The sequence below is a fragment of the Mesoplodon densirostris genome, chromosome X (genome assembly GCF_025265405.1).
Source record: "Mesoplodon densirostris isolate mMesDen1 chromosome X, mMesDen1 primary haplotype, whole genome shotgun sequence".
In the NCBI taxonomy this organism is placed as follows: Eukaryota; Metazoa; Chordata; class Mammalia; order Artiodactyla; family Ziphiidae; genus Mesoplodon; species Mesoplodon densirostris.
This window is the reverse complement of record NC_082681.1, coordinates 23053862-23080242: the sequence shown is the minus strand read 5'-3', so window position 1 is coordinate 23080242 and position 26381 is coordinate 23053862. Positions and strand designations below refer to the sequence as shown.

Genomic DNA, 26381 nt, shown 5'->3' with positions numbered 1-26381 from the left:
CAATCAGGTTGTTTGTTTTACTATTGTTGAGTCTTAAGAGTTCTCTGTGTATTTTAGGTAACAGTCCTTTATCAGATGTGTATTTTGTAAATATTTTCTTCAAGTCTATGGCTTGTCTGCTCATTCTCTTGACATTGTCTTTCACAAAGTTTTAAAATTTTAATGAAGTCTAGTTTACCAATAATTTATTTCATGGATCATAACTTTGGTGTTATATTTAAAAAGTTATTGCCATATCCAAAGTCATCTAGGTTTTCTCTTACGTTGTCTTTTACGAGTTTTATAGTTTTGTATTTCACATTTAGGTCTATGATCCATTTTGAGCTAATTTTTTTTTTTTTTTGCGGTACGTGGGCCTCTCACTGCCGTGGCCTCTCCCATTGTGGAGCACAGCCTCCGGACATGCAGGCTCAGCAGCCATGGCTCACGGGCCCAGCCACTCTGCGGCATGTGGGATCTTCCCAGACCGGGGCACGAACCTGTGTCCCCTGCATCGGCAGGCGGACTCTCTACCACTGCACCACCAGGGAAGCCCTGAGCTAATTTTTTGATGGGTATAAAATCTGTGTCTAGATTCTTTTTTTTGCATGTGGATGTCCAGTTGTTCCAGCACATTTGTTGAAGAGACTATCTTTGCTCCACTGTATTGCCTTTGCTCCTTCGTCAAAGATCTGTTGACTCTATTTATGTGGGTCTATTTATGGGCCCTCTCTTCTGTTCCATTGCTCTATTTGTCTATTGTTTCACCAGTACCACACTGTCTTGATTACTATAGCTTTACAGTCAGTCTTCAAGTTGGGAGGCATCAGTCTTCCAACTTTGTTCTTCTCCTTCAATATTGTGTTGGCTATTCTGGGTCTTTTGCCTCTCTGTAAAGTTTAGAATCAGTTTTTTTATATATATATATCCACAAAATAACTTGCTTGGACTTTGATTGAATCAAGTTCGGAAAAATTGACATCTTGACAATATTGAGTCTTCCTATCCGTGAACATGAAATATCTATTTATTTAGTTCTTCTTTGGCTTTTTTTTATCAGAATTTTTTAGTTCTCCGAGTTTTTTTTTTTTTTCAAGTGTACACACCACAGGAACTTGGGATGATTAAGATGTTTCCCATTCTTCTCATAGTCTAGTTGCCTATGATTACTTCAGCAGCTTCCATCCAAACTACTCATGCATGCAAACCAAGAAAAAACATCCAAGGGTTTCCATAGTAGCAATGAAAAGGAAAAATTATATTCCTGATGGAATTTCATATCTTTGAGGCAGTACTATTGAGTTGGACACATGATCAACAAACATCAATTTAACCAATTGAGTTTTTGGGGGTTTAGGTTAGCAGAGTACAAGCAGATAGGAGACATAGTCCCTGCCTTCAAAGGTTATACAATCTAACTGAAGAGACCGATGATGATGGTGATGATGATTATTATTATCACTACTCTCACCATCTCCATCCATTACTACCACTAACTATTGAACATTTGCCATATGCTAGGTAAAGCTCTTGGCATGCATTATTTTCATTTAACTTTCAAAACAACCCTATGAGATAGGGGCTCTTTATATCTCCATTTAATAGATGAGAGGCTTTGAAGGGTTACATATATAGTCCAAGGTCACACAGGATGTGTACTTTTAGGCACCATGCTTTAGTATCTCCAAATAAACAATTAGGAAACAATGAAAGACTCAAAGAGTATAGACTAGGAATGTTATTGAAGTTTAAGGAATGAGGCTTTGTGGAGAAGACAGGATTTGAAAGAATGGGTCAGATTTCTATAGCATATGACTTGAATTATGGGTAGTTATTAAATAGGTAAAGAAGAGGGGGCAAGACATTCCAGATCAGGGGTGACATAAGCAAAGATGTTGAAGCAGGTTATACATGCATGTGCATGTATATATTGCACAGTTGGGAGAGATATAGTCGTAAGTCATCTGAGCACAAAAAGTCTTTTATTTTAGTAAATTTCCCTCTGACTACTGATAGCCATTAAAAAAAACTTTCTATTGCTTTCCTCCTACCTCCCAGTATGCACTCCTGCCACTTACACCCCCAAAGGCAACTCTATTCTAATAGTAGCTTGCTAACATCCGTCCATCACATCCTTCCAACCTGGCAATATGAGGGATGATCCTTGGCTGGGTTATTTATACAAGTGCTATTTTGGTCACTGATTGGTCATTACAAGAAAATGCAAATGGCCAAAAACATTATTTCTGAAATATTAGTTTTTATTATTCTCCTATACTGCAAAATTGCCTATGCTTCCCCTCCATAAACCGCCCCTGCACACACACAGAGTGACTGATGGCCCTAAGCATTTGTTACCACAGTCAGAAGTCACATTTCAGAACTGGTGATTTCTCCATCTGTAGGAGCTCTAGTCCTCACACCCAGTTTTCAGTGGTCTCTGAGAAGGCATACAAGAAGGCTAGAAATAGCCTCTTGTAAATATTATCAAGAAAACAAACATGGGGCATCAAATATCCTTTGGGTCAAGAGTTTATATAGTGATTATTAGGTTCATCTTGACTCCCAATCCCCAACTAGGGAGACAAGTTTCAGAGAATGTTATAGCTGGAAGGGACCTTTAGGACGTTACTGAGTATGCACTTTGATTTTCTCTGCTGGCTGGAGAATGACACTTAGAGGAAACAGCTAGGTTTAGAATGACTGGTCCCCAATGCTAAAAATAATTTTTTGCAACAGTCTGGCTACTCACTGGCTCTGCAGGCATGGGAAATATATAAGAGAATTAGGAATTATTCTCAATAAAGAATTTTGAGATCAAAGATTAAGAATTTACAATGTACCTAGCCAAACTCTGGACTAATTTGGTGGGGGTGGGGGAGAGAATGATCTAAATTATCAGTTTTTTTAAAGGACAACATAGTATCACTATTTTCAAACTATATATTAATTCACAGTGCTTGTTAAAATGTTAGCAAGTAGAGTTCCTATTAGGCTTGTTTACAATGAACAGATAAGGAACATGCTAATTAACAGCATTATTTCGCTACAATGAACTCGGTTCTTAAATCCTTAAGGAGTTCTGCTTTAAATGCCCTTCTCATCACCCTCACTTCCCCCAACACCCATCTCCACCTGTCAAGTCCTACTCATTTTTCAAGGGTCGTCTCAAATGCCACCTTGTCTGTGAAGCTACCTCACTGGAATTAATTACTCCTTCCTATGTGTTCTCATAATATTTTATGTAGAATTTGATCTTCATCTTTGTTTATTCTCTCACTTCTCCCCAAACCAAACTTTTATTGAGTCTTAGTATACGCCACGTTCTGTGCTAGTGACTAGGAATATAGAGATGCACAAAATTCATTTACTGTTCTGGAAGAACTTACAATACAATGAGAGGCATGACATATAAACAACTAAATACCAATCATTATAATAAGTACTGTAACAAAACTACGAGGAAAGTGCTATGGGAACAGAGAAGGAGTAATGAAATCTCTGTAATGGGTTTGGACATATGTGTTTGGGGTTGAGAGGTGGAGGAGATGAGGAATAGTCAGGGAAGCCTTCACTGGCAAATAATCATTTGAAGTGAATCTTTAAGGAGGGATAGGATTTTCCTCTAGGTGGTGAATGGAGGATTAGGGTTGAGGAGCATTCCAGGAAGCAAGAACAACTGAACATTTACCATTGACTGCCTTGAATTATAGTTATTGGATACATGTCTCTCTTCTGCTAGCCTACATGCTCCTTTAGGTCAGGGACTGGGTTTTAGGCATCTTTGTTTCCCCATTTCTTAGTTTAGTGTCTGGTATGAAGTAGGTATTCAAGAAATATTTGAATGAATGAATAAAGAAAATCAACTTACGTTGATTTGGGGCACAATAAGCAATCTATGCAATGACACTCATTTATTATTTGTATACCTTTCCAGAACGATAAATTGGGATGCCATCTTAAAAGGGATGGTATAATTGCTAAACTGATTCACTCTCCAGGACAACTGAATTTATATGTAGAAATTTATTTAGAGTTATAACCAGGGATAGATGCACCCAACTAATAATTCAGTTTGATTTTATTAGCTATAATCTTTTCCCCATATAGGCATAGTCATATATATAAGCAAGCTGGTAAATTTTTACTTTCAAAGAGAAATCCCAGATGATCATCTCTGGCAGCAATCTGGATTTAAGGTCTGTACTAACAAAACATTCTGTGCTAAACATCTGTTACGAATTATCACTTAATGGTGGAAAAGTTAAGTCCTGATTGACTTTTCAGACTAAAAATACACATATAACAATTTCTTTAGGTGTTTTAAAAAAGTAGTCCTATGTCACTAAAGGAAGAAATTGCTCATTTTCCCATGAGTCCTATACTCACTGGCAGCAGCCAAGAATATTCAGAAGGTAAGTGCCAGTGGTTGTCAAATCGTATTCAAAATACCTCACCCAAGTCTGTAGATCTTGTCCTGCTATGCTGGTTCTATTGCTCTGCTTGTGTGGCAACTCCTCAAGACACCACAAGTTGTAGAGTGGTTGTAAATGAGTGCCCTCTAGGTAAGCTGATTGAAGATATGGCACTTTGGAACAAGAGTTCATTAGCACGAAAAAAATAAAACATTGGAAAGTGAAATCCACTTTAAGCTGGTATCACCCCATAGCTATCAAATCACTACTGCCATCTGTTTATTTTTACACTGTTTATGCTTCACTAATTAAGCAGTCAATTACTGTCAAAGTTATTTGATCTTGAAGACAATACACACACACACACACACACATTCTGTGATACACCTCATCCTGTAGTGGAGTTAAATATTTCAAATGTTTCCCTTATTTCCTCTGAAACAAGTTCAGTAAGTTGGTGCCATCTTGCCAAATATATTTTATTAAGACATAAACTCTTCTTCTCTGACAGTTTACTCCCCTATAATTTTTCTTTCTTTTGTTCAGTTTTACATCAATTGGTTTTTATCCTTGCTATAACCTTATTACACAGTATTGTACAAAGTTGAGGAGAGGATTTTGTCAACAAACATCTATTGAAAATCTCTCAAGAGTAGGAAGTAATCTTGCCTAGTTATCAAGCGCATGGGTTTGGGAGTCAGATGGCTTTGTACCACAGTCTAGCTCTTCTACTTAGTAACTGTAATGTGATCATTATTTCACTCTTTTCTTTTCTCCTCTATTTGCCAGCCTGCCTTCCAGCCTTCCTTTCATATTTAGTGTAAGTTCACTGAACATTTTCTATGTGTCATGCATCATTCTAGATATTGAAGACAACATTGTTGTGAGTCAAACTGGCCTGATCCTCAGTCATATGAAGCTAACAACATAGTGCGGGAGGGAGATATTAAAATACAAACGAATATAAAATAATTACACATTATAATAAGTGCTCTGAATAAATAACTGGGTTTGATGAGAAAAATGTGAAGCTAAAAAATTAGGAAAATGATAGTATCTACCTTAAAAGTTTGTTGAAGATTAAATTAGATAATGTGGGTAAAGAATTTAGCATGGGTACTGGGTCATATTGAGTACTTGGTGAGTGGGAATAATAATATGGAAATAGTTAAGATGATGATGAAGAAGTAGTCCTGGCCATGAAGGGCTCAAAGTCTACAGACAGACACAGCATATATATGAATTATTGCACTACATTATACAAACAATGAAACTGAGGCACAGAGTTTAAGTAATCAGCTCAATATCACACAGCTAATAAGAGGTAGAACAGGAATACAAACCCAGACAGCTCTGACGCCAATGCCCATAGTCTTATGCATCACACTAAACTCCCTCCCAAAGAGCCCCTTTATTTACAGTGTTCCATTAGCTCATTACTATCCTGTTTATAAGAGACCCACTTCAGACCTAGGGACACATACAGACAGAAAGTGAGGGGATGGAAAAAAATATTCCATGCAAATGGAAATCAAAAGAAAGCTGGAGTAGCACTTCTCATATCAGACAAAACAGACCTTAAAATAAAGACTATTACAAGAGACAAAGAAGGACACTACATAATGATCAAGGGATCAATCCAAGAAGAAGATATAACAATTGTAAATATTTATGCACCCAACATAGGAGAACCTCAATACATAAGGCTAATGCTAACAGCCATAAAAGGGGAAATCAACAGTAACACAATCATAGCAGGGGACTTTAACACCCCACTTTCACCAATGGACAGATCATCCAAAGTGAAAATAAATGAGGAAACACAAGTTTTAAATGATACATTAAACAAGACAGACTTAATTGATATTTATAGGACATTCCATCCAAAAATAACAGAATACACTTTCTTCGCAAGTGCTCATGGCACATTCTCCAGGATAGACCATATCTTGGGTCACAAATCAAGCCTTGGAAAATTTAAGAAAATTGAAATCATATCAAGTATCTTTTCCAACCACAACGCTGTGAGACTAGATAACAATTACAGGAAAAAATCTGTAAAAAATACAAACACATGGAGGCTAAACAATACAGTACTAAATAACAAAGAGATCACTGAAGAATCAAAGAGGAAATAAAAAATACCTAGAAACAAATGACAATGAAACCATGATGACCCAAAACCTATGGGATGCAGCAAAAAGAATTCTAACAGGGAAGTTTATAGCAATACCATCCTACCTCAAGAAACATCTCCAAAAAACAACCTAACGTTACACCTAAAGCATTTCGAGAAAGAAGAACAAAAACCCCCCAAAGTTATCAGAAGGAAAGACATCATAAAGATCAGATCAGAAATAAATGAAAAAGAAATGAAGGAAACGATAGCAAAGATCAATAAAACTAAAAGCTGGTTCTTTGCGAAGGTAAACAAAATTGATAAACCATTAGCCAGACTCATCAACAAAAAAAGGGAGAAGACTGAAATCAATAGAATTAGAAAGGAAAAAGGAGAAGTAACAACTGACACTGCAGAAATACAAAGGAGCATGAGAGATTACTATAAGCAACTGTATGCCAATAAAATGGACAACCTGGAAGAAACGGACACATTCTTAGAAAAGCACAACCTTCCAAGACTGAACCAGAAAAAAAAAAAAGAAAATATAAACAGACAAATAGCAAGCACTGAAATGGAAACTGTGATTAAAAATCTTCCAACAAACAAAAGCCCAGGACCAGATGGCTTCACAGGTGAATTCTATCAGACATTTAGAGAAGAGCTAACACCTATCCTTCTCAAACTCTTCCAAAATATAGCAGAGGGAGGAACACTCCCAAACTCATTCTACAAGGCCACCTTCACCCTGATACCAAAACCAGACAAGGATGTCACAAAGAAAGGAAACTGCAGGCCAATGTCACTGATGAACATAGAAGCAAAAATCCTCAACAAGATACTAGGAAACAGAATCCAACAGCAATGTAAATCCAACAATGTAAACAGATAGCTAGTGGGAAGCAGGCGCATAGCACTGGGAGATCAGCTTGGTGCTTTGTGTCCACCTAGAGGGGTGGGATAGGGAGGGTGGGAGGGAGATGCAAGAGGGAAGAGATATGGGGATGTATGTATATGTATAGGTGATTCACTTTGTTATACAGCAGAAGCTAACACACCATTGTAAAGCAATTATACTTCAATAAAGATGTTTAAAAAACAAAACAAAACAAAACAGAGAAAAACATTACTATTACAGCTGTCACTACATTGTATTTTTGTCACTTTTTCTGTGGTTGTCTCTCCTCCTAGACTTTGAAGTCTCTTACTCCTCCTTGTTATTCCTAGCACATAGAAACTGTGTCTGACATAGAGAAGATGTTCAGCAAACAATTTTAAACAAATTAATAAGGAAATCTATGAGTATATATAAGGGAGTCTTGCACAGACATTGTTCTTCCCAGAAGCAGATGCCAAGCTATTTAGAATGGGATACTATTCTGTTGTTGTATTAAGATAAAATAGGGGCTTCCCTGGTGGCGCAGTGGTTGAGAGTCCGCCTGCCGATGCAGGGGACGCGGGTTCGTGCCCCGGTCCGGGAGGATCCCACATGCCGCACAGCGGCTGGGCCCACAAGCCATGGCTGCTGAGCCTGTGCGTCCGGAGCCTGTGCTCCGCAATGGGGGAGGCCACAGCAGTGAGAGGCCCGCGTGCCGCAGAGAAAAATATATATATATATATTAGTGCGTTTCTTATGAATATTTTAAATGGAGAGAGAGACAGAAGAAGATAACATGGTGATAATTTAGGGTATTATAATCTGAACATGCTGATAATATAAGAGAATCACGATCATGGAAATACTAACTTTAAGAAAGATAAGTCTGGTGATGGGGAGATACTTTTCATCACAGAACAATTCTTTATAGGTAAGAAGGAAATGACTGGAATTACTTTGAGAATGTAAGGTTATTAAATTTACTAAAATAAATGTGCATGTAGCAGCTATATTTGTTAGCACCTTGAGGGCAGGGGATATAAACCTCATTTACTTTTGTATATTCTTCAGTGACTAGCTCAAAGTATGTGCCAATAAGTTAGCTTTTAAATAAGTGAGCTCTGTAAGAACTCAGTAATTGTACAAAGTGGGGCTTACCTGCAATGCCTATTTCATAGACCCATATCCATTTAAAAATTCTTGGCATTGTGTGGTCCTGAACTGTGGATTTAGCTCTCTAGTCATTTCTGCAGAAGGAAAATAGTGGTTCAAACCTGGGTGAGACATCAGAACTCTGGAACATACTAGGACTTAGATAAATGGTGAATGATAGTATTAATGATAGTAATTATAACACGACTAATAATAGTTAACACTTCTTTAATTCTTATTATGTGCCAGGCATTCTCCTAGACACTTTATGTACATTAATTAAAAACTCATAACCCTGTGAAGTACGACCTCTCATTATCCTCATTTTGCTGATGAGGTAGCAGGAGCAGAGAGGTTAAGCAACCTGTTCATGGTCATACATTAGCTTGCAGTGGAGCTGGGATTCAAACCCAGGCAATCTGGCTCCACAGTTCATGCTCTTAACCACTATCCTACACAAAACTAAAGGAGTCAGAAGGTTATAGAATATTTGAGCTGGGAGGGCTATAGAGCTCATCATTACAGATGGGTGCTCCCCATGTCCTGTATTGTAGTGGTTCTTAATGGGGGCTGAGTTTACCTTCCCTCCCAGGGACATTTGGTAATATTTGAAAACACCTTTGGTTGTCACAACTGGGAGTGGGGAGGTGCTACTGACATCTAGTGGATAGAGTTCAGGGATACTGCTAAACACCCTACAACGTACAGGACAACCCCCCACCCCCAAACAATTATCTGACCCCAAATGCCAATAGTGCCAAGTTTAAGAAACCCAGCTCTATTGTAGCAATTTTCATATATTCTTACTGGAGGGTGCCTTATTCTCCTGGTTTCTTTACACTTCCTTCCTGTCCACCGCATGTGCAGCCAATCCCAACTTCTGCAGCTTATGCCCTACACCCTTATGCCACTGTGCTAAGACTAATCTGATCACACCCCTCCCATCCTCAACCAGGAATCTATTAACACTTTTAGCAAGGTTAATTTTATGCTTCACGCCAAAGAAATTATCCTTATGGTGAGGAATCCAGGTGCTGTGGAAGGCTGATGGGGTACTGTTTTGAGAGTGGTCCTGGAAATAGCACTAGGAATACCATGACAAAGGAAAAGAGAGAAGTGTAGAAAATGCTTGTGTGGAACACAGAAGAAAACCCCATCTCCAGCATATCACACAGGACCTTGCATACAGTAGATATACAAGAAGTGTATGTTGTGGAAGATTATGGCACAAGGCCAGGATGGGGTGTCCTAGAACTCAATAACATTGTATTTTCTGTTCTCTGGCTAAGGGAAAGGAAACAGCAGGATAACTCATGTTTTGGGTCTATGTTAAGCCTAGGGCTCAAGGGTTTATCTTCTGTTTGGTATTTATTGCTCAGGAAGTAATGTTGTGCATTGTAGGTGTTATTTTGAATCCCTCTTCATTTTCTTTGAGAATTAACAATCCATCATTGTGAGCAAGGCACTGAAGCCCTGGGCACCTCTCCCTCTGATCACAGACGTCACCAGCAGTGACGCCACAGTTTGCATCATGGCTATGCAGGGTGAGAGAACTGACGGGGGCTTTAAGACAAGGCTCCCAGGAGGCTTGAGAGATGACGCTATCAGGCAAGCGAGGGCTTTACCTCCTTATAAGTGTTACCAAGGATGAATCAAAGAGCCACTCAAGGGGATCAGGATGCCATAATATATTCTTACTTGGGGTGGGGGAGGGAAGGAGAGGGAAAAGAAAAAATAAAAGGGAAAGGGAAAGGTTTTTATGCTAGCCCATATAGTAGGTAATTATTCTCACATGAGCTGTGAGTGTGGTGGGGTTGGGGGTAGGAAAGAGTAGCTTGATCCTCAAGGTATGCAGATGAGAACCTCAGGTTAGAGGGTGCTTTCACAAACTAACCCTCATGCTGGAAGACTCACTGTTCTAGTCTATAAGCTAAGGGGTCTTGGAGAGAGCCACCTCCATATTGGAGCAGTTATAAGAAAGTTCAAGGTTTTTAACTAGGTGTATAAGAAGCCAGGGCACCAAGCCAGCCCTCCAGATGGCAGTTGCAGTGGGGGTGTAGTGGGGAAAAAGAAGGCCAAAAGTTTTGGCATACATCTCTTCAAGGAACTCACAGCATATACCCTGCATTTATGAAGGGAACAGGGTATAGTGGGAGGAGTACAGACCTTGGGGCCAGACAGATCTCAGATCAAGTCTTGGCTCTATTATTTACAAGCTGTGTGATTTTAGGCAAGTTTGAAAACTCTTTAGCACGTTTATTCACCTGCAGTTAGAGGTAATGATACCTATCTTTCATGTACTAAGCTAATGATAATAATGTTGATCCCTAATATTGATTAAATGCTCATTATGTGCCAAACACTGTTTCAAGGCTTTATATTATTATTTAATCTAATCCACATAACAACACTATGAGATAGGTAAGATTTATCATTAGACCCAATTTACAGATAAGGAAAATGGAACACAAAGAAGTTAGGAAGTTGCCCAGGGTCACAGGTGGAGTTGATGCTGGAGGTGAAATTCAGATTCAGGCAGTATGGCTCCAGAGCCCACACTTTTAGCCACGGAGCTATATCCTGTCACTACAGTATAAAGAACGCAGAACCTGAGACACAGAGCATGTACTCAGTCATGATTTAACCCCACTTCTTTTATCTTTCCCTTGCTTTTTTTTCTGTTTAAGAAAGAAACCATTCAGCTGCCATGTGAGGGTCTTTCCTCCCACTTCCTTAAGCTGGAGCCAGGGGCCTCCTTTGTTATTTCAGGATGGGCTGGCACAAGTGAGTTGAGGAACCTCAGAGATAGTGCTTGTCACTTCAAGGTTATTAGCTGAATGTGAGCCAGGAGAATAGGTTGAAGTCAGATGTAGGGGTCCTGGAAAATCAGCAGGCTCCACCATGGGAACCTTGGAGGGCTTCCTCAGTCAGTAAGAGCAGTGGCTACCTGTACTAGAGAGGCTGTCTTGGGCCTTTCCACACTAAGGTCCATAATTTCTCACTCCTGGTTTCTTGGGCTTCTGAGATACCAGTGAACTCATATTACTCAGGTCTAGGGTGAATGGTTGACTGTGGTCATTAGTCTTAGTCTTTAGGATTGCATCATCACATTCATTCCACATTTCCTCACCTAACATTTAGATAAAGAACACCAGGGATTTCCCTGGTGGTCCAGTGGGTAAGACTCCATGCACCCAATGCAGGGGGCCCAGGTTCGATCCCTGGTTGGGGAACTAGATCCTGCATGCATGCCGCAACTGAGAAGTCCACATACCACAACTAAGAAGTCCACATGCTGCAACTAAGAGTACACATGCTGCAACTAAGAAGCCCGCATGCTGCAACTAAGAAGCCCGCATGCCACAACTAAGAGTCCACATGCCACAACTAAGAAGCCCGCATGCTGCAACTAAGAGTCCGCATGCTGCAACTAAGAAGCCCACATTCCGCAACATAGAAGTCCGCATGCCACAACTAAGAAACCTGCATGCCGCAAATGAGTCTGCATGCCGCAACTAGGAGTCCACATGCCGCAACTAAAGATCCCGCATGCCGTAATGAAGATCCTGTGTGCCTCAACTAAGACCCAGTGCAGCCAAAATAAATAAATTAATTAATAAATATTTTTAAAAAGCACCAAAAGAATAATTGGGCCACAAAAATTACTACCATATATCAGCTACTTTAACATCTCCACTAATTGCCTGTTAAGCCTCACATTTCTTTTCCTAGTTTTGAAACAGACACATTAATATTACTGTCAGGTCCCAAATATTGTAGGCACTGGTTTTCAACTATAAATCTTAATATTTAACAAATCAACTAATTGCATTTTAGGTACTGAGCATGCTCTTTAGGTTAATGGCATGGTCGGTGGTGGAGGGGGGAATGGAGAAAGAACAAATTAGAAGCATCAAGTCTGAAAGTTCCCAAAGCTCTGTGGTCAATGCTTTTCTGAGGTAAGTTGCATAAGAGATGATTTGGCAACCCTGCTGCTATGTTGTTGGAAGTCTGGCAAGATCTCTTGGAGGAACAAAAAATAAACAGCCCTGGGGTTAATCTACAAGCCATTTTGCTTTAGCCCTTGTTGCTGAAAATCTTTCCAACATGTTTCAGTCCACTTCCTTGCCATAGGAGATAGAGTACAACAAAGATAAATATAGCATGGGCTAGATCTGGAACTAGGAGGGCTGAGTTTGAACTCTGGCTCCACTATTTACTCGCAGTGCAGCAATCACTTACACCCGTGTTTGTCCAAGTGCATTCCAACCATGTGCATCAGAATCACCTGCATCGCTTGCTAAATAGCCAGGTTCCAGGGTCCCTGGCTGAGGTTTTCATCTGGGTGGCGCTGGGGAATCTGCCTGTTGAACAAGCACCCTAGATAACTCTTATACCCACTACAAATTTGAGAAACACAGAGTTCGTTTCCTCATCTGTAAATAAGAATGGTACCACCCCTTTCCCAGGGTTGTGGTAAAAACAACACAGGTGGTCAATATGTGCTAGGCGTACCTGAATCTTTGAGTGAGGTTATGGCAGGGCTTCAGGATACATTCTGAATATTAATTTAACAAACATGTTAAATCCACGCAGCGTTTGAAGGTACCAAGGTGAAAAATCCATGTTTCCCTGCCCTTTGAAGGGTTCATAGACTAATGGGAGAGACAAACGCGAAAACAAAATTATTGTTTGATAATGGCTAAACAGATATGAAGAAGGGGGAGGTAGCCACTTTGCTAGGATGAGAGGTGGTGGTGGAGGAGGGAGGGGAGCATAGAGGAAGTGATGTTAAGCTGGAGATTATATTAAAGTGAGTTTTGCACACCACTGTAAAGCAATTATACTCCAATAAAGATGTAAAAAAATAAAAAAATAAAAAAATAAAGTGAGTTTTGAAATATAAGTCAATTATGGTAGTGTGGATATCTTAAAAGTGTAGGAGATAAGGTTGTATTTGTGCTAAGTCTAAAACCTAGAATAGAAATTGTTCTTATTTGGGGGGATGGGCATGAGTGGAGAATATTTTCCATATCAGTTTACTTATTATTCCTTGCTCCTAAAAGTAGAATGTTAAAAAAAAACTGGAGTCATTTTGTGTTCTCCAGTTCATTGGACTCTGAGAGGATGGGTATTAGCCTATGTTGTTGACTTGCTTTGCAAGTCACTGGCTGCAAGGCCATGGTCTAAGTCGGGGGTGTAGGACACTGGCCATGACCACTATAAACAAGTCAAGTGTTAAATCCACTGATAATGGGAACTTTGGCTTGAGAACTAGCTGCCTCAGCAGAGTCATCCTCAAATACTAAGGGCAGTGCTATATATACACATACAGCCGCAGGAGGCAGTGACTAATGGCTCTGCTTTGGGCCAGCAGCCCTGGCCCCTTTCTAGCTTCTTCACCTCTACAGGCAGCCTAACTTGAATTTTCAAACTCCACCTCAATTTGACAAATAATCAAAAAACAATAGACTTTACTATACAGAACTTCACACCGTCCCCACTACCCTTCATGTTTCAAAATGATTGAGGTTTTTTTGAAAACTGCAACACACTCCCAACAACCCCCATCATGCCTTTGGCCAGACTAAGAATAACAAACTCTCAACCCTTAATGCTGTGTGACCTTGAATGAAGAAAAAATGGGGTTGTAACAGTAGTTAGAATCATGCTCTTTGGATTAGATCCAAGTTCTAATCTTGGCCCGCAACTTATTACCTGTGTGATGCTAAGAAAGTGACTTAATGTCTCTGTTCTTCATTTTCCACGTCTGAAAAATGAGGATAATAACAAGTACCTATCTCATTGGGTTGTGGTAAGGATTAAAGGAGAAAATATGTGAAAAAAAAAGACCCACTGCAATGCCTAGCTTAATAAGTAGAATACTAGTAATTATTATTAATATATTAACCATAGTGGGCATTACCTCTGATATCTTATGGAAAACAGGGGCCGTAAGTGAGGAGAGAGGGGAGTGTTATGATTACTTCAGGTGAAAAGGGCAGGAAAGTACCAGTATAGGAACCAGCCATTAATAACAGTGGGGAATATATTTAAACAAAAAAGAATAAGATGGCTTCTCTTTAACCAATTCTTTACCAAGAGCACTGCTAGAAAGAAAAGCAGGACTAATTTATATGCCTCTCATCTGATCGATGCATTTTCTAAAAGTGGTACTGGTAATAAAATCCTCAAAAGATTTTCTGGTGTTACCCTCCGCCTCCACTGTATGTACATACCACAAACCCATCAGACCTGCTGCCAAAACCCACTTGCTTTTTTCTCCAAAAGCATGGATGGCATTGCATCCAGGCTCTCTTTTTTTTTTTTTTTTTTTTTTTTGCGGTATGCGGGCCTCTCACTGCTGTGGCCTCTCCCGTTGCGGAGCACAGGCTCCGGACACGCAGGCCCAGCGGCCATGGCTCATGGGCCCAGCCGCTCCGCGGCACATGGGATCCTCCCAGACCGGGGCACGAACCCGTATCCCCTGCATCGGCAGGCGGACTCCCAACCACTGCGCCACCAGGGAGGCCCCAGGCTCTCTTTTGTGATCACCCCATCTGTGGTGAAGGAAAACCAGAATAACTTAGTATTACGTCTCAATTATCCATGACCAGGATGGGAGGCTATGTGGTAGGCAGGAGAAGAGGTTGCTCTTCATGGCAAGCTTTCCAGTAAGACAAAGGGAGGTTAGAAAGGGAGGTCATGGCTGTGACCTCTGTGAAAGCTGAGCAGAGGACACCCACTGTATGTGTCAGCCTACTCCAGGAATAATCCATATGCAAGTGATTTGGTCAACAGTTTGTGATTCTGGAACAGTATTAACAATAGTGCCTTTCCTGGAATCTATCTTATATATGATATATTTTCCCCCATTTAGTTCAATAGTTCTCCTGAATATTTTAATACAGCAATAGTAGTCTGAATAGCAAACACATGTGAGATACTGACTTGCTTTCCTTTTATCCATTTCTGCTGTAACTTAAATTTTCTTCCTGAGTGAATCTCCAGGCCACTAGTGACATCACCTTTAATCCATTTGTGTTTCTTTTTTTTTTAAATTGGCATTAACATGGAGGAGACATAAGAGGTTAAAAAGTAAAAGACGTCTACATTGGTGATGATTTCCAGAGCGAACCTTACAGGGACTGGTAGAGCAAATTTGATTTGAAAATGATTACAAAGGGTGAATTCCCTGTAAATAATGAATTGGAAACAAAATCAGGCTGAGAGTATTTGCTTATCCACTTATTTCCACATGAAGAAAAGCCATAATTCCTGTCAGCCTGTGCTTACAGCATGCCTAGACTGGCCAGAGAGAAACCAACCAGTGATGAAAATAAATACACAAGCCCACTCGTTGACTGCATTCTCTGTCAGGTCCAACACCAAGGAAAGCCTAAAGATAATATGTCTTTGGGTAACAACCTATAAATCCACAGTTACAGTTCAAGCGCTTAACTTCAAATTCCCAAATGACCATGCCACTGTTCTTTCCTCTTCCAGAAGCTAGAAGTTCACTGTCAAAAAGGAGGGGATGAGAAGGGAGGGGCAAGGCAGCTGAAATGCTCAACGACCCTAGCAAAATTCTGGGAAAGCATGCCCTCCTCACAAATCACAACTTCTTGAGAAGCTTACTGGTATGTCGCTGGAAGACACTGTCAGAGCAAGCTGGTTAAGGATTTTATCAAAGTGCACCTAGCTTTCAAGAGCAGTGTTCCTTAAAAATGTAAAGTTGGGGCTTCCCTGGTGGCACAAGTGGTTGAGAGTCCGCCTGCCGAGCAGAGGACACGGGTTTGTGCCCCAGTCTGGGAAGATCCCACATGCCGCGGAGCGGCTGAGCCCATGAGCCATGGCCGCTGAGCCTGCGCGTCCGGAGCCTGTGCTCTGCAACGGGAGAGGCCACAGCACTGAGAGGCCCGCGTACCGCAAAAAAAAAAAAGTAAAGTTGATTTCTGTATATCAAATCCTATTTTTCCACTGACTCACACATTCTTCTATTTTTTAAAAATTAAATATTGAGTAGGTACAAAGAGGAATTTATAAGAGACAAGTGTGAAGTATAAAAAACTATGGTGCAATGAAAATTGTATATCTGACATGCAGTTGAAGAAAAAGAATATAACTATTACCTTTAAAGGCCACCGTGTGCCCCTCCCATAATTCCTTCCATCTCCCCTCGGAGATAACCACTATTCTAAATTTTGTGTTAATTATTCCTTGCTTATCTTTATAGTGGTACTATGTATAATGACTCTGTCTCTTCAGAAATGTTTTATCTGAATTTTGGAAGGATTCTTCAGTTGCCAGGAGCTTTAATTTGTGGTGTTCTCCTTCATATTCCTCCCCTCTCCCTGGCTTCCCCCACCCACCTCCATCTTGCCCAGTAGTTGGTAATCTATGAACAAACACAAGTGTCAAAGGTATCATTTAGTAGTGAACCCATACGGAAAGTCAGTAATTCTTTTGTAACAAGGCTACTTTCCTTTTGTTTTTCAAGCAAATCCCTGCATGGGTCTTAATTTGTTTACCCAGAGATCTGGGGACATGGTGGTGGCAGTGGGATAGCGAGCAGTGTGACAGGGCTGTGTGTATTGCCTAGCAGGGGTACCTCAGGGTTTTGGAGTCAGAAGGCTATGTTATTTGCCAGCTATGTGACTTTGGGCAAGTCACTTAATGTTTCTGAGCCTTGGTTCCCTCATCTCAAAAACACAGACAGCAATAATACTGATCTCACAGGGTTGCTGAGATGATTAAACAAGAGATATTTATTGTAAAAGTATTTTGAAAGGTATAGGATACTCCATAAATATTAGCTGTTAATGTTGCTGTGGCTCTGCTGCTGTTGTTGATGTTATGATATCAGTGCTGTTAAAGTCAAGGTAAAGGACTAGATGGTTATGAATTTCTAAAGTCTGGAGCGAATCCACAGATTTATCCTTGCCAGCTGTCTGGCAAAGCTGGCACAACACAGTCAAAATTAAAATTTCTTTTCCAACTCTGTATTACTGGTCCATGTGGAAACTTTCCACATTTGAACATCTTCCTCAAATCCCACTGAACCTGCCCAATCTGCATGTGTGAGAGTTGTGTTTGCTCTGGCCTACGTCAGTGCTGAAGCCTAGGGCAGAAAGTAGTCACACATTACAGGCATCTAACATTTTCTCTTCCTGGTTATTTCTCTTAGGATGGTGTAGGCTGGTGACTCAGCCATGTGTACAAGATGTGCTCATCACCTGATCAGTTTGCGCCTGAGGAGCCTTCTGAAGGCCCTGACTTTTGCCGGCGTGATATTAACATAACCATTTGCATGTCATTTCCATTTTGTTTTTAAAAGGGTCTCTCCTTGAAGATCTACAAGAATGAGAGTAAGCAGTGGAAAGCCACGTTTCCATTCTACAAACGATATAATCAAATCTGTAAATGGGCAAAAATACACACGAGACGCTCCATAAAACTGTTGGCAATTATTTCAGTGAACAGACGCAAGTTGTGCACAATTCCCCACAGCTGCCGCAGGTGTTGAAGGAAGAGATTCAAACAACAGAGTGGAAATATCAATCATCTTTTTGAATATGGTGCTAGGCTACCTGCTTGGGTGCCCAGGAGGGGGTGAGGGAGGAAGAGTGCTGGTAATATTCCCACACATGTTTCCCAGCCTTGAGGCTGGACAGCCACATACCCATCTGCTGCTAAGAAAAAAAAAAAAAAAAAAGACAGGGCTTAAACGCATGGGACAGGCTATTTGACCTCTGAGGTTGCGAGGCTCTTGGCCTCCGCCTAACAGCTGACGCCTGGAATAAGCAGGCCAGCCCCTCATGGCCTCTGCAGGGGCTAGCACGAGGGCTCCAGCTGAGGGGTGGCTGCAGCTATGGCAACAAATGCCCAGGAATGAGTTAACACCAGCCAAAGGGGTTAATGGGAGAGGCAAGGGCTTTTATACAAATGTGTTGGGGAAAGAAATGCAATACAGCGGGAATGAGGCCCATTAATAAAGCTGAGTGATAAAATCCACCACCATTCTCAAATTGGACTTGCCTACTTAAACTGCTTTTCCAAATCAGTCTCCTGTATTCTAGCTGTTCATTGAGACACTAAGCTTATTTAAAGAATAAAAACAATACCATAATATGCAGTGTAAAAGGAGAAAATAGGATAGACAAAGGAAGAAAGAAAAACAAGAAATGTGTACAACTATGTTCTGAATATGTTCAAACAGCTTGTTATTACTAACAATCACCACCTGACAATAAATTACCCCCCTACATGTGGATTACAAGCTGCATTATTATGATGCATTAGAATCAATCTGAGTACTAACGATAATGGGTGGTTGGGTGGCTAAACATGGCCCCCAATTACTGCTGAGTGCCCTCTCTTTCTGTGGCTACAAAACAACTGCCATCAATATTCTCTCATAGAGAATGTTTTCTTATCAGCATTATGTCCTCAAAATATCCCTGGAAGGCAGGTCAATATTGATGGGCTTTTTTGAAGAAAACAGGGAGGCATGGAGAGGTTAAGTGAAAATTAGCAGAGGCAGTACGACCATCCCACAACAGAATTTGGGTTAGAAAGAGAGCCAAGGTACAGAGGCAAAGGGCTTTGGGCTGCTCCTCTGATGATAGCAGCACCTACTAAATGCAGTAGATCAGAGTTTTCAGCCACTCTCTCAGCTACAGTGAGAAGCGTAGATTCCTTAAGCCACTACAATTGGAATATCTGATTGTAGTTCAAAGCACAGAACCACAGAGTACACTTTTACTTCTGGCAGAGTACAATACAACCTCAGAGTAAAATTTCATTTCTGAGAAGAAGAAAAGAGTACACTGGAATCCAGAAACAGTATAGTCCATTTGAATAGTATTTCCTAGTTTCATGAATGAACGAACAGTACTTATTGAGCCCCTATTATGTTTTTGTTAGACTGAGAGGGACACGAGAGAAACAAACACGAGAGGGACACGAGAGCCCCTATTATGTTTTTGTTAGACTGAGAGGGACACGAGGGACACGAGAGGTTTTGGTCAAGCAAGCATGAACAAACGGTACTTATTGAGCCCCTATTATGTTTTTGTTAGACTGAGAGGGACACGAGAGAAATAAAAGACAGTTACTTCCCTCAGAGAATTTATAATCTACTTGGGGATAGAGGTTGGCAAATTCACACACAAAATGAAGACCAAACAAGACTCCATAGGAGGCCTGAGTATAAAGTGACAATTCTGTCTGTCCTACTGGTTAGAGGAAAAGAGTGAGAAAATCTTAAAGGTGGGATGTTGGTAAGTTCCTCCATGAAAGATACCAGGAGAACTTAACCTGACAAGTGTATTAGACATTTCCATCAGCAGTGAATGCACTCACAAAAGGGGTACACAAAGGAGGTGAACAGGAGAGAGCATGAGGTACATGAGAAGGACAGATGAGGTTATAGGGAACCAGGACAGAAGTGTCTGCCATTATTTGAATATGATCATGTCATTTTGGAACCAAACTCCACTGATGATAGGGCCTGCTTCCCTGGAGACAGCACTTCTTAGGCAAGCACATCTGGTTGGCGTGTCCCTATATATAGCTAAGAGCTATAGGGCAGGTAATTCAAGAGCGAGTGCTCTAGTGAGCACATGGAAGGCAGACAGTCTGTTGTGGGCTGAAGAGAGGCCCACATGTTTTAGCTATTAGACATAAAAACTGGCCAAGCTGTCATTCTGTTTCAGAAATTAAGGTGTTTGACTTATGTGCCTGTCCAGATGGAATTTTAGCCCCCTCATAGGGTATCTGCAAGGAGGGATTGAATTTTCCTGAAAAAAAAACCATTTTGGATCTGTTTTAGTGACTGAGTGTTCAGTATTCCAGATGATGCCTTCCTGAGTCACTTCACTTTCTGCTTTCCTCTGCTCCACAGCCTCAGGCTATACATCTCACCTGGCCTTGTCTTGCAAACACAACTGGCTATAGGAGACTTGGGCAGAGGATGAGGATTACTCAGGGAAAAAAAAAAAAAAACCAACCACTGAACACACACGTCCTGCACATAGTGGGTCAGTAGTATGACTGTCACAGGTGAAAGCTGAACGTTGTAAGGAACAAAAAGCTACAGAGCTTCCCTAGGTCTACTTGTAAATTTCTCATTGAGAAGAATTAAATTCAGAATTGCAAAATCTGACTATATCTCCCTCTATTCTCTGGAATAGAAAATTGACTATTGTTGTCTCTTCTAAGGAAATTTGAAAGAGACCACAATTATGCCCAAAGGAACTGTCATGATATAAGAAGTCTGTGACCCCAGCCCCTATAGCCTCAAGGTATTGTAGCTCTGACAATAGCCTGGATGTGACCTGATAGCCTCAGATACCATCTTTGGATTTTTCCAGGAATATAAATGGCAAATTATTATTACATGAATGTTACTTGTAGAACTTGAACTGATGAGTATATTAGACACATACATCAGGAGTGCATGAACTCACAACAGGCTTGGCCAAGAGAGGTGAGCTGGAAAGAGAGAACCCATGGTAAATTAGGAAGACAGATGAAGGTTAAAGGGAACCAGGGTAGAAGTATCTGCCATTATCTGAATACTATTATGTCTTTTTTTGAGCCAAACTCCACTGATAGGTCCTGCTTCCCTAGGGGCAGCACTTCTCAGGCAAGCAAGTTTAGAAGTCATTTGGGAAGAAATATTCCTTTCCTCTGACATGAGCAGCTAGGTGGAAAAGATGAGCAGACATTTGCTTTGGGAGCAAGAGGTGCTGAGCTTAATGCCTATCATCTCCTGGAGATGATGATGATGATGCATTGTATATATATATAAAATCACTGCAGCTGCTTGCTTTTTCCAGGGGGTCAGAGTACACAGTCTTTATCTCCAAATGTCTGGCTTTCAATCTGGCTATATCTTGAAATCTGTTTTGAATACAGCTCAGACAGGAAGGTTTTGGTCAAGCATGCAGTGACTAACCTTCAAGCACAACAGAACAACAGGAGAGCAGCCTGACCTTTGCAGTAAAATTAATTTGATGCTTACAATCTAACCAAGAGTCCATAGCCTTTATTCATATGACAGTCACAAGACAATTTAGCAGGGATTATTAAAGTCCACTTAAGCTCATCAGAGGGGAGAATTGAGGTTGATGCATTTCAGGATACCAGTGAATTGGCCAAAACATGTGGGAAAGGAAAGGAATATAGACTTCTAGGAATAAAGTAAAAGAGGCTACACTTAGTGCACAGTAGGTACTCAGTGAGAATTGATTCAGTGAATGAGGCAAGAGTAAGACAAATGTGATGTCTGACACCTAGGGAGCCCCTTCCCTACCACCCACTGATGCAACTTCAATCCCTATGAACTTCTCGCATAGGGAAGCTATTTGGCAAGTGTCGGAGACCCCAGCATGAGGCTGGAAGGTGAGTGGGTTAATGATGGTATGAGACATATCAGCCTGCATTCCCCTTCCCATTCCAGCTGGTGGTAGGAAGTCTGGAGCAGAAGATTGCTAAACAGAAATGAAGAAAGCCAAATGGATACCAACAAATTAAGAAGGATGCATCCTCTCCGAGATGGCTAAGAGAACCTCACACAGGAGAATCCAATCGGGTTTCCAGAAAGTCTCTGCGACAGTAGTACTAACTCCAGCATTACCTAGGAGGAATGTGTTCCAGTCACTGCACTTTAAACAAGTGTGTTATACACAAAGGCCTGACTGTTTGCAGTGGGAAATCCTGGTTGGTTTTATTTAGGCAATATAATAATGTAACTTTCTGAATCTGATGCTCTTTATTTGAACATTCATTATAATGATTCATCTCTGCTCTTCTTTCTTTACCAATGATATTTGCATTCTATTAGCAAATACAGTTTCACAGAGGATGATAAGGGAATCAAAATTATCCAATTTGTTTCCATCATAGGAGCAGAAGGAATCCTTCAATGGTCTGTTTTGCCTCATTGTACTGATTTCAATAAGCTTTTCTTTGGTAATCAGGGTTTGTAGCCTTAAATATTACTCATCATTGTAGAGTTAGTACTAATTGACTATCACAGAGATAGTCTGGTTTTGTCTAAGTGAACCCCCTCTTATTTTTTCTCATACGAACTGAACATTTTCCAGTCTGGGGGTTCCCTTGTACGACAGAAAGTATGCTGACATTGTATTCAATACGTATCTAAGAGATACTTAGCGCTAGTATGATTCTCTAAATGGCCATCAGTATTTTACCTTGTATGAATAATTATCTGGTAACCTGCAATATTTCCTCTGCTGGGTTGTAAGAACTTTGAGGGTAGGGATGGTACCTTATATACTGTTAACTATGCTCTGGGATATGGCATAGTGAATGAACAAACAGCCAAGTTTGATCTCCTTCAATTTGCTGACAGCACTGTAATACCTGACACTAATTGTGGCTCACACTATTTACTGGTTATTTTTTTAAGTAAAAATGCTTTCCCCCAATTTTATACAAATTTTCCCCAAGTTAATCTTGCTAATATTTTCCCTATTAATTTCTTCTTTCACTAACTGAAGCTAGCCTACAAAAGAGCAGAACAGAAACTCTACTAGGGGTTCTCTGGTTAGCTGGTCGGTTCTGTCTACACAAATGATCTGAAGTCATGGGAGTAAGATCAGGGGAACTAGGAATGATATTCAAAATATTCAAACACCAGTAAGGCATGAGCAACCAAACAGAACCTTACCACTGGAGTAGGGCCCAGGAAATCCCCTTGTTGTGCCAGAGGTCAATCCATTACTGCTAGACTGTGGGAAGTCTGGAGGATACCAGGAGGATCAGGATGGCCTGGGTGACAGGCAGTCACTTAGGGGCGATCTGGACACTGATTATTTATTGGCAGGAATGGCTGGTTATCACTTATGGGGCACCTGGCAGTACCTATTTACCAACTGGAAGAGAAGTTTTCCAATATTTTAAAACTGGTATGACCATCCAGGGCACATTGGCTGAATATCAGCCTGGAGGTTGTGGACCTATCTTCACCTGGGCATGCAGCATAATAAGCAGATAATCCTACCCACAGCTGCAGTCTCCTTAAGTAATCTGTCTTAATGTTCAAGAAAACCATTGTGATCAAAGTTATTACTTATATTAAACCCCAATGCAAAAAAAACCCTTTTCAACAGAAATATTAATCTATCTCCTCTTACTCTGTTTTCCCAAGGGATGATCTTCTAATCACTTTTAATCTGTTAAACATGCTCTTTTTTTTCCTGTAAAGAGATTTTTAAAAATGCCTCTCAGTGATGTTTTGAGCCTAAAAAGAAAAATATCCCAACATGTATAGTTTTTCCACTCCATGCAATGGAAGGTGAGTCAGGTAGGGGTAGCTGGGAAGCAGAGACATACAGTGGGAGACTGGGTAGCTGTGCTTGCTGTCTCCTGCTTGAGTAGAGAAAGCAAAAATTTTTTTTTAAATGGCAGAGGCTGGACAACAGGGAGTTCTTTGTTCAAACCATTAGAAGCAATGGAAATAAAAGTGCCATGTTTTTGTGCCCTTTAAAATCCTTTGTTATGCTAGTCCAATATCCAGGTCTCTGGGTAGCAGATCCACTCCACGTGAACATGCAGTCTCTGCTTAGGCACCTTATTGCCATCTATCCCCACCTGTACATGTCCACTCACTGTGTTGCAATGAGTAGCAAGTGCTTCTCTGTTGGGGGACTGGCTGGATTCCAAGGCCTTGGTTTGGGTAAGCTTGTCTTTGCCATTTAGTGTTAATTTTACTTTGTAGGAATGCTAATGAAATTGCTCAGAAAGTTGGATAGGATGTGTGGGAAATTGGCAAGGTGACTAATTCCTATTTCTCTAGAGGTGATGGCTGCAGCTATACTAGCTATTTTGAGTAGATGCCAGTTGCAAATTTCCTTAGGTATAGGCTGGGTAAATGGATGAGTCAGAATCACAATTTCTGCCTGGAAGGAATGTCTAAGCAACAACATTGGGCATGAAGTGTTCAGCATACCCTAGTGCTGGGGTATTAAACCTGAAATTCTTGCTTAGTAATAAAATAAAATAAGTAGGAATAAATGAAATAATACAATCAACAATAATAGAATCAACAAAGTAGGAATTCTCACAAATGTATGTTTAAAAGAAAAGCTCAGGAATATCATGTATAGTTTACTTTCTGGGACACCTCTAAGATTGCAAGTTGGACATACAAAGGAACTTGGAGTGCACACTAACGAACAGTTTCAAATGGCATGTTGCATAGTAGCCAGGAAGCAAAGGACTTGCTACAAGTATTTGTGAGTTCCAAGGAAATATCCCAGAAATGGCCCCTTCACTCCTCATCAACTGTAATATGAAGAGATCTCCAACAAAACAAAGCCCTTACCCTTATGTATGGGATTTCCTTGTGAAGCAGTGGCTCCTTTGGTAGGATCAATGCCTATGGAATATACACTGAAAATAATGGCTCAGGCTCCATAGAGTGGAAGAGCTCTAACAAGCATGCCCAGTGGGAGAGACTGATTAGACAGTTACAGACTTCTCCACTTTTTACATTTATCCCTGCCTCCTGCTAAGTTGCATGAGTTCAAAAAAGGTTAAGGTGTCTTACCCAGAAATTTCACTTATGCAGTAGACCAGCCAAATATTCATACATGAGTATAAATGGCTGCTTATGAAGCACCCGAAGTTTTTTCAATAAAGGAGGAGTTTTGTATGTGTCACTTGGTCTGAACTCTGCCAGGGGCATATCGCTCTGACAGTAGAAAAACGTGCTCTTTTCAACACGATTTAGTCTCATTTCCTTTTTCTTCCCAGCCTCTCTCTAATGACTGGAAGTAGAATGAGACTTCGATTTTAGGATGATTTAGAGGTCTGTGAGTTGGCTCTTTCTTCCCTTGGTGTGTAACCAACTTCAAAGAAGCAATTGTGTAACTACTAAGGAAATTAGTTTTTTGCCAAGGGATGGAGACCTTTTGTCATAAGCCAGAATGAATAACTAAGCCCTTCTGTCTCCATCTCAAGAGGGCCTCTGGGCTGAGAGGAGTGTCTGGCTGGTGGTCTAGGTTTGCTCACGAGAGCAGCAGGCAGTCAGCTGGTCAAGAATATTGTTTTTGTTCCTTCTGTAGGCAGAAGCACAGAGTAGGGAGGCTAGGGTGAATGGGGGGAAGACAAAGGGGAAATAAGACAGTAAACAAATTAACAAATGTAAAGTACATAGCACAATGCCTGATAGGTACACCTCTATGTAGAGCTATCACTTATTGAGCACCTTCCTGTGTAACTTACTGCATTAAGCGTTTTATATGCACGTTATCCTTAAAACAACCTTATGAGGCAGGAGTTATTATGATTCTCAGTTTACGGAGGAGCAATAGGTGTCAGGCATTATATTTGGTACATTACTTATGCCTAATCCTCACAACACTCTTGAGTTGCAGGTATGATTATCTCCATTTACAGTGGAAGAGATGGTGGTTCAAAGAAGTTAAGCAACTTGCCCAAGATCACACAGGCAGCAAGTGGCAGAGTGAGGATTCTAATCCAAGCTTGACTCCAAAGCCCATGCTTTTAACCACTGAACTCTGCCACCTCTACTGCAATCTGCTATATGTTAGACATTAAGTAAATGCTTGTCCCCATCCCACTGGTACAGCAAAGGTAGCTGGAGAACAAAGAGTTGAAGGTAACCTGATTTTAGTAGTCAGAGAAGAAGAGGTTGAGTAGTGGAGATAAGAGCTATAGCTGCTATTTTCCCCTGTGGCTGTTGTTACATAGGATGTGGGGAGAGGTGATAAAAGACAGGGAGACAAAGGGTAACTGATTTCTATCTCCTCATCCCAAATTGTAAGAGGAAGAGAGACCACTCAGA

At 40.7% G+C, this 26381-nt stretch overlaps 1 protein-coding gene across 17 annotated transcripts in view; it reads right to left on the bottom strand.

Annotated features, from left to right (window-relative positions):
• The window catches only part of ENOX2 (ecto-NOX disulfide-thiol exchanger 2), a 284304-nt gene that overhangs the window by 76842 nt on the left and 181081 nt on the right, over positions 1–26381 (bottom strand). For 4 of the 17 annotated variants that reach the window (XM_060087029.1, XM_060087042.1, XM_060087043.1 and 1 more), the window contains exon 5: positions 8549–8637. The exons of 11 other annotated variants lie outside the window; for them this stretch is intronic. In XM_060087029.1, coding sequence (XP_059943012.1) covers positions 8549–8597 — 49 coding nt within the window. In that variant the 5' untranslated portion in view covers positions 8598–8637. Of the gene's footprint in view, positions 1–8548; positions 8638–13057; positions 13198–26381 lie in introns of all 17 variants that reach the window. 2 more of the 17 variants (XM_060087031.1, XM_060087039.1) reach the window with 2 other exon arrangements.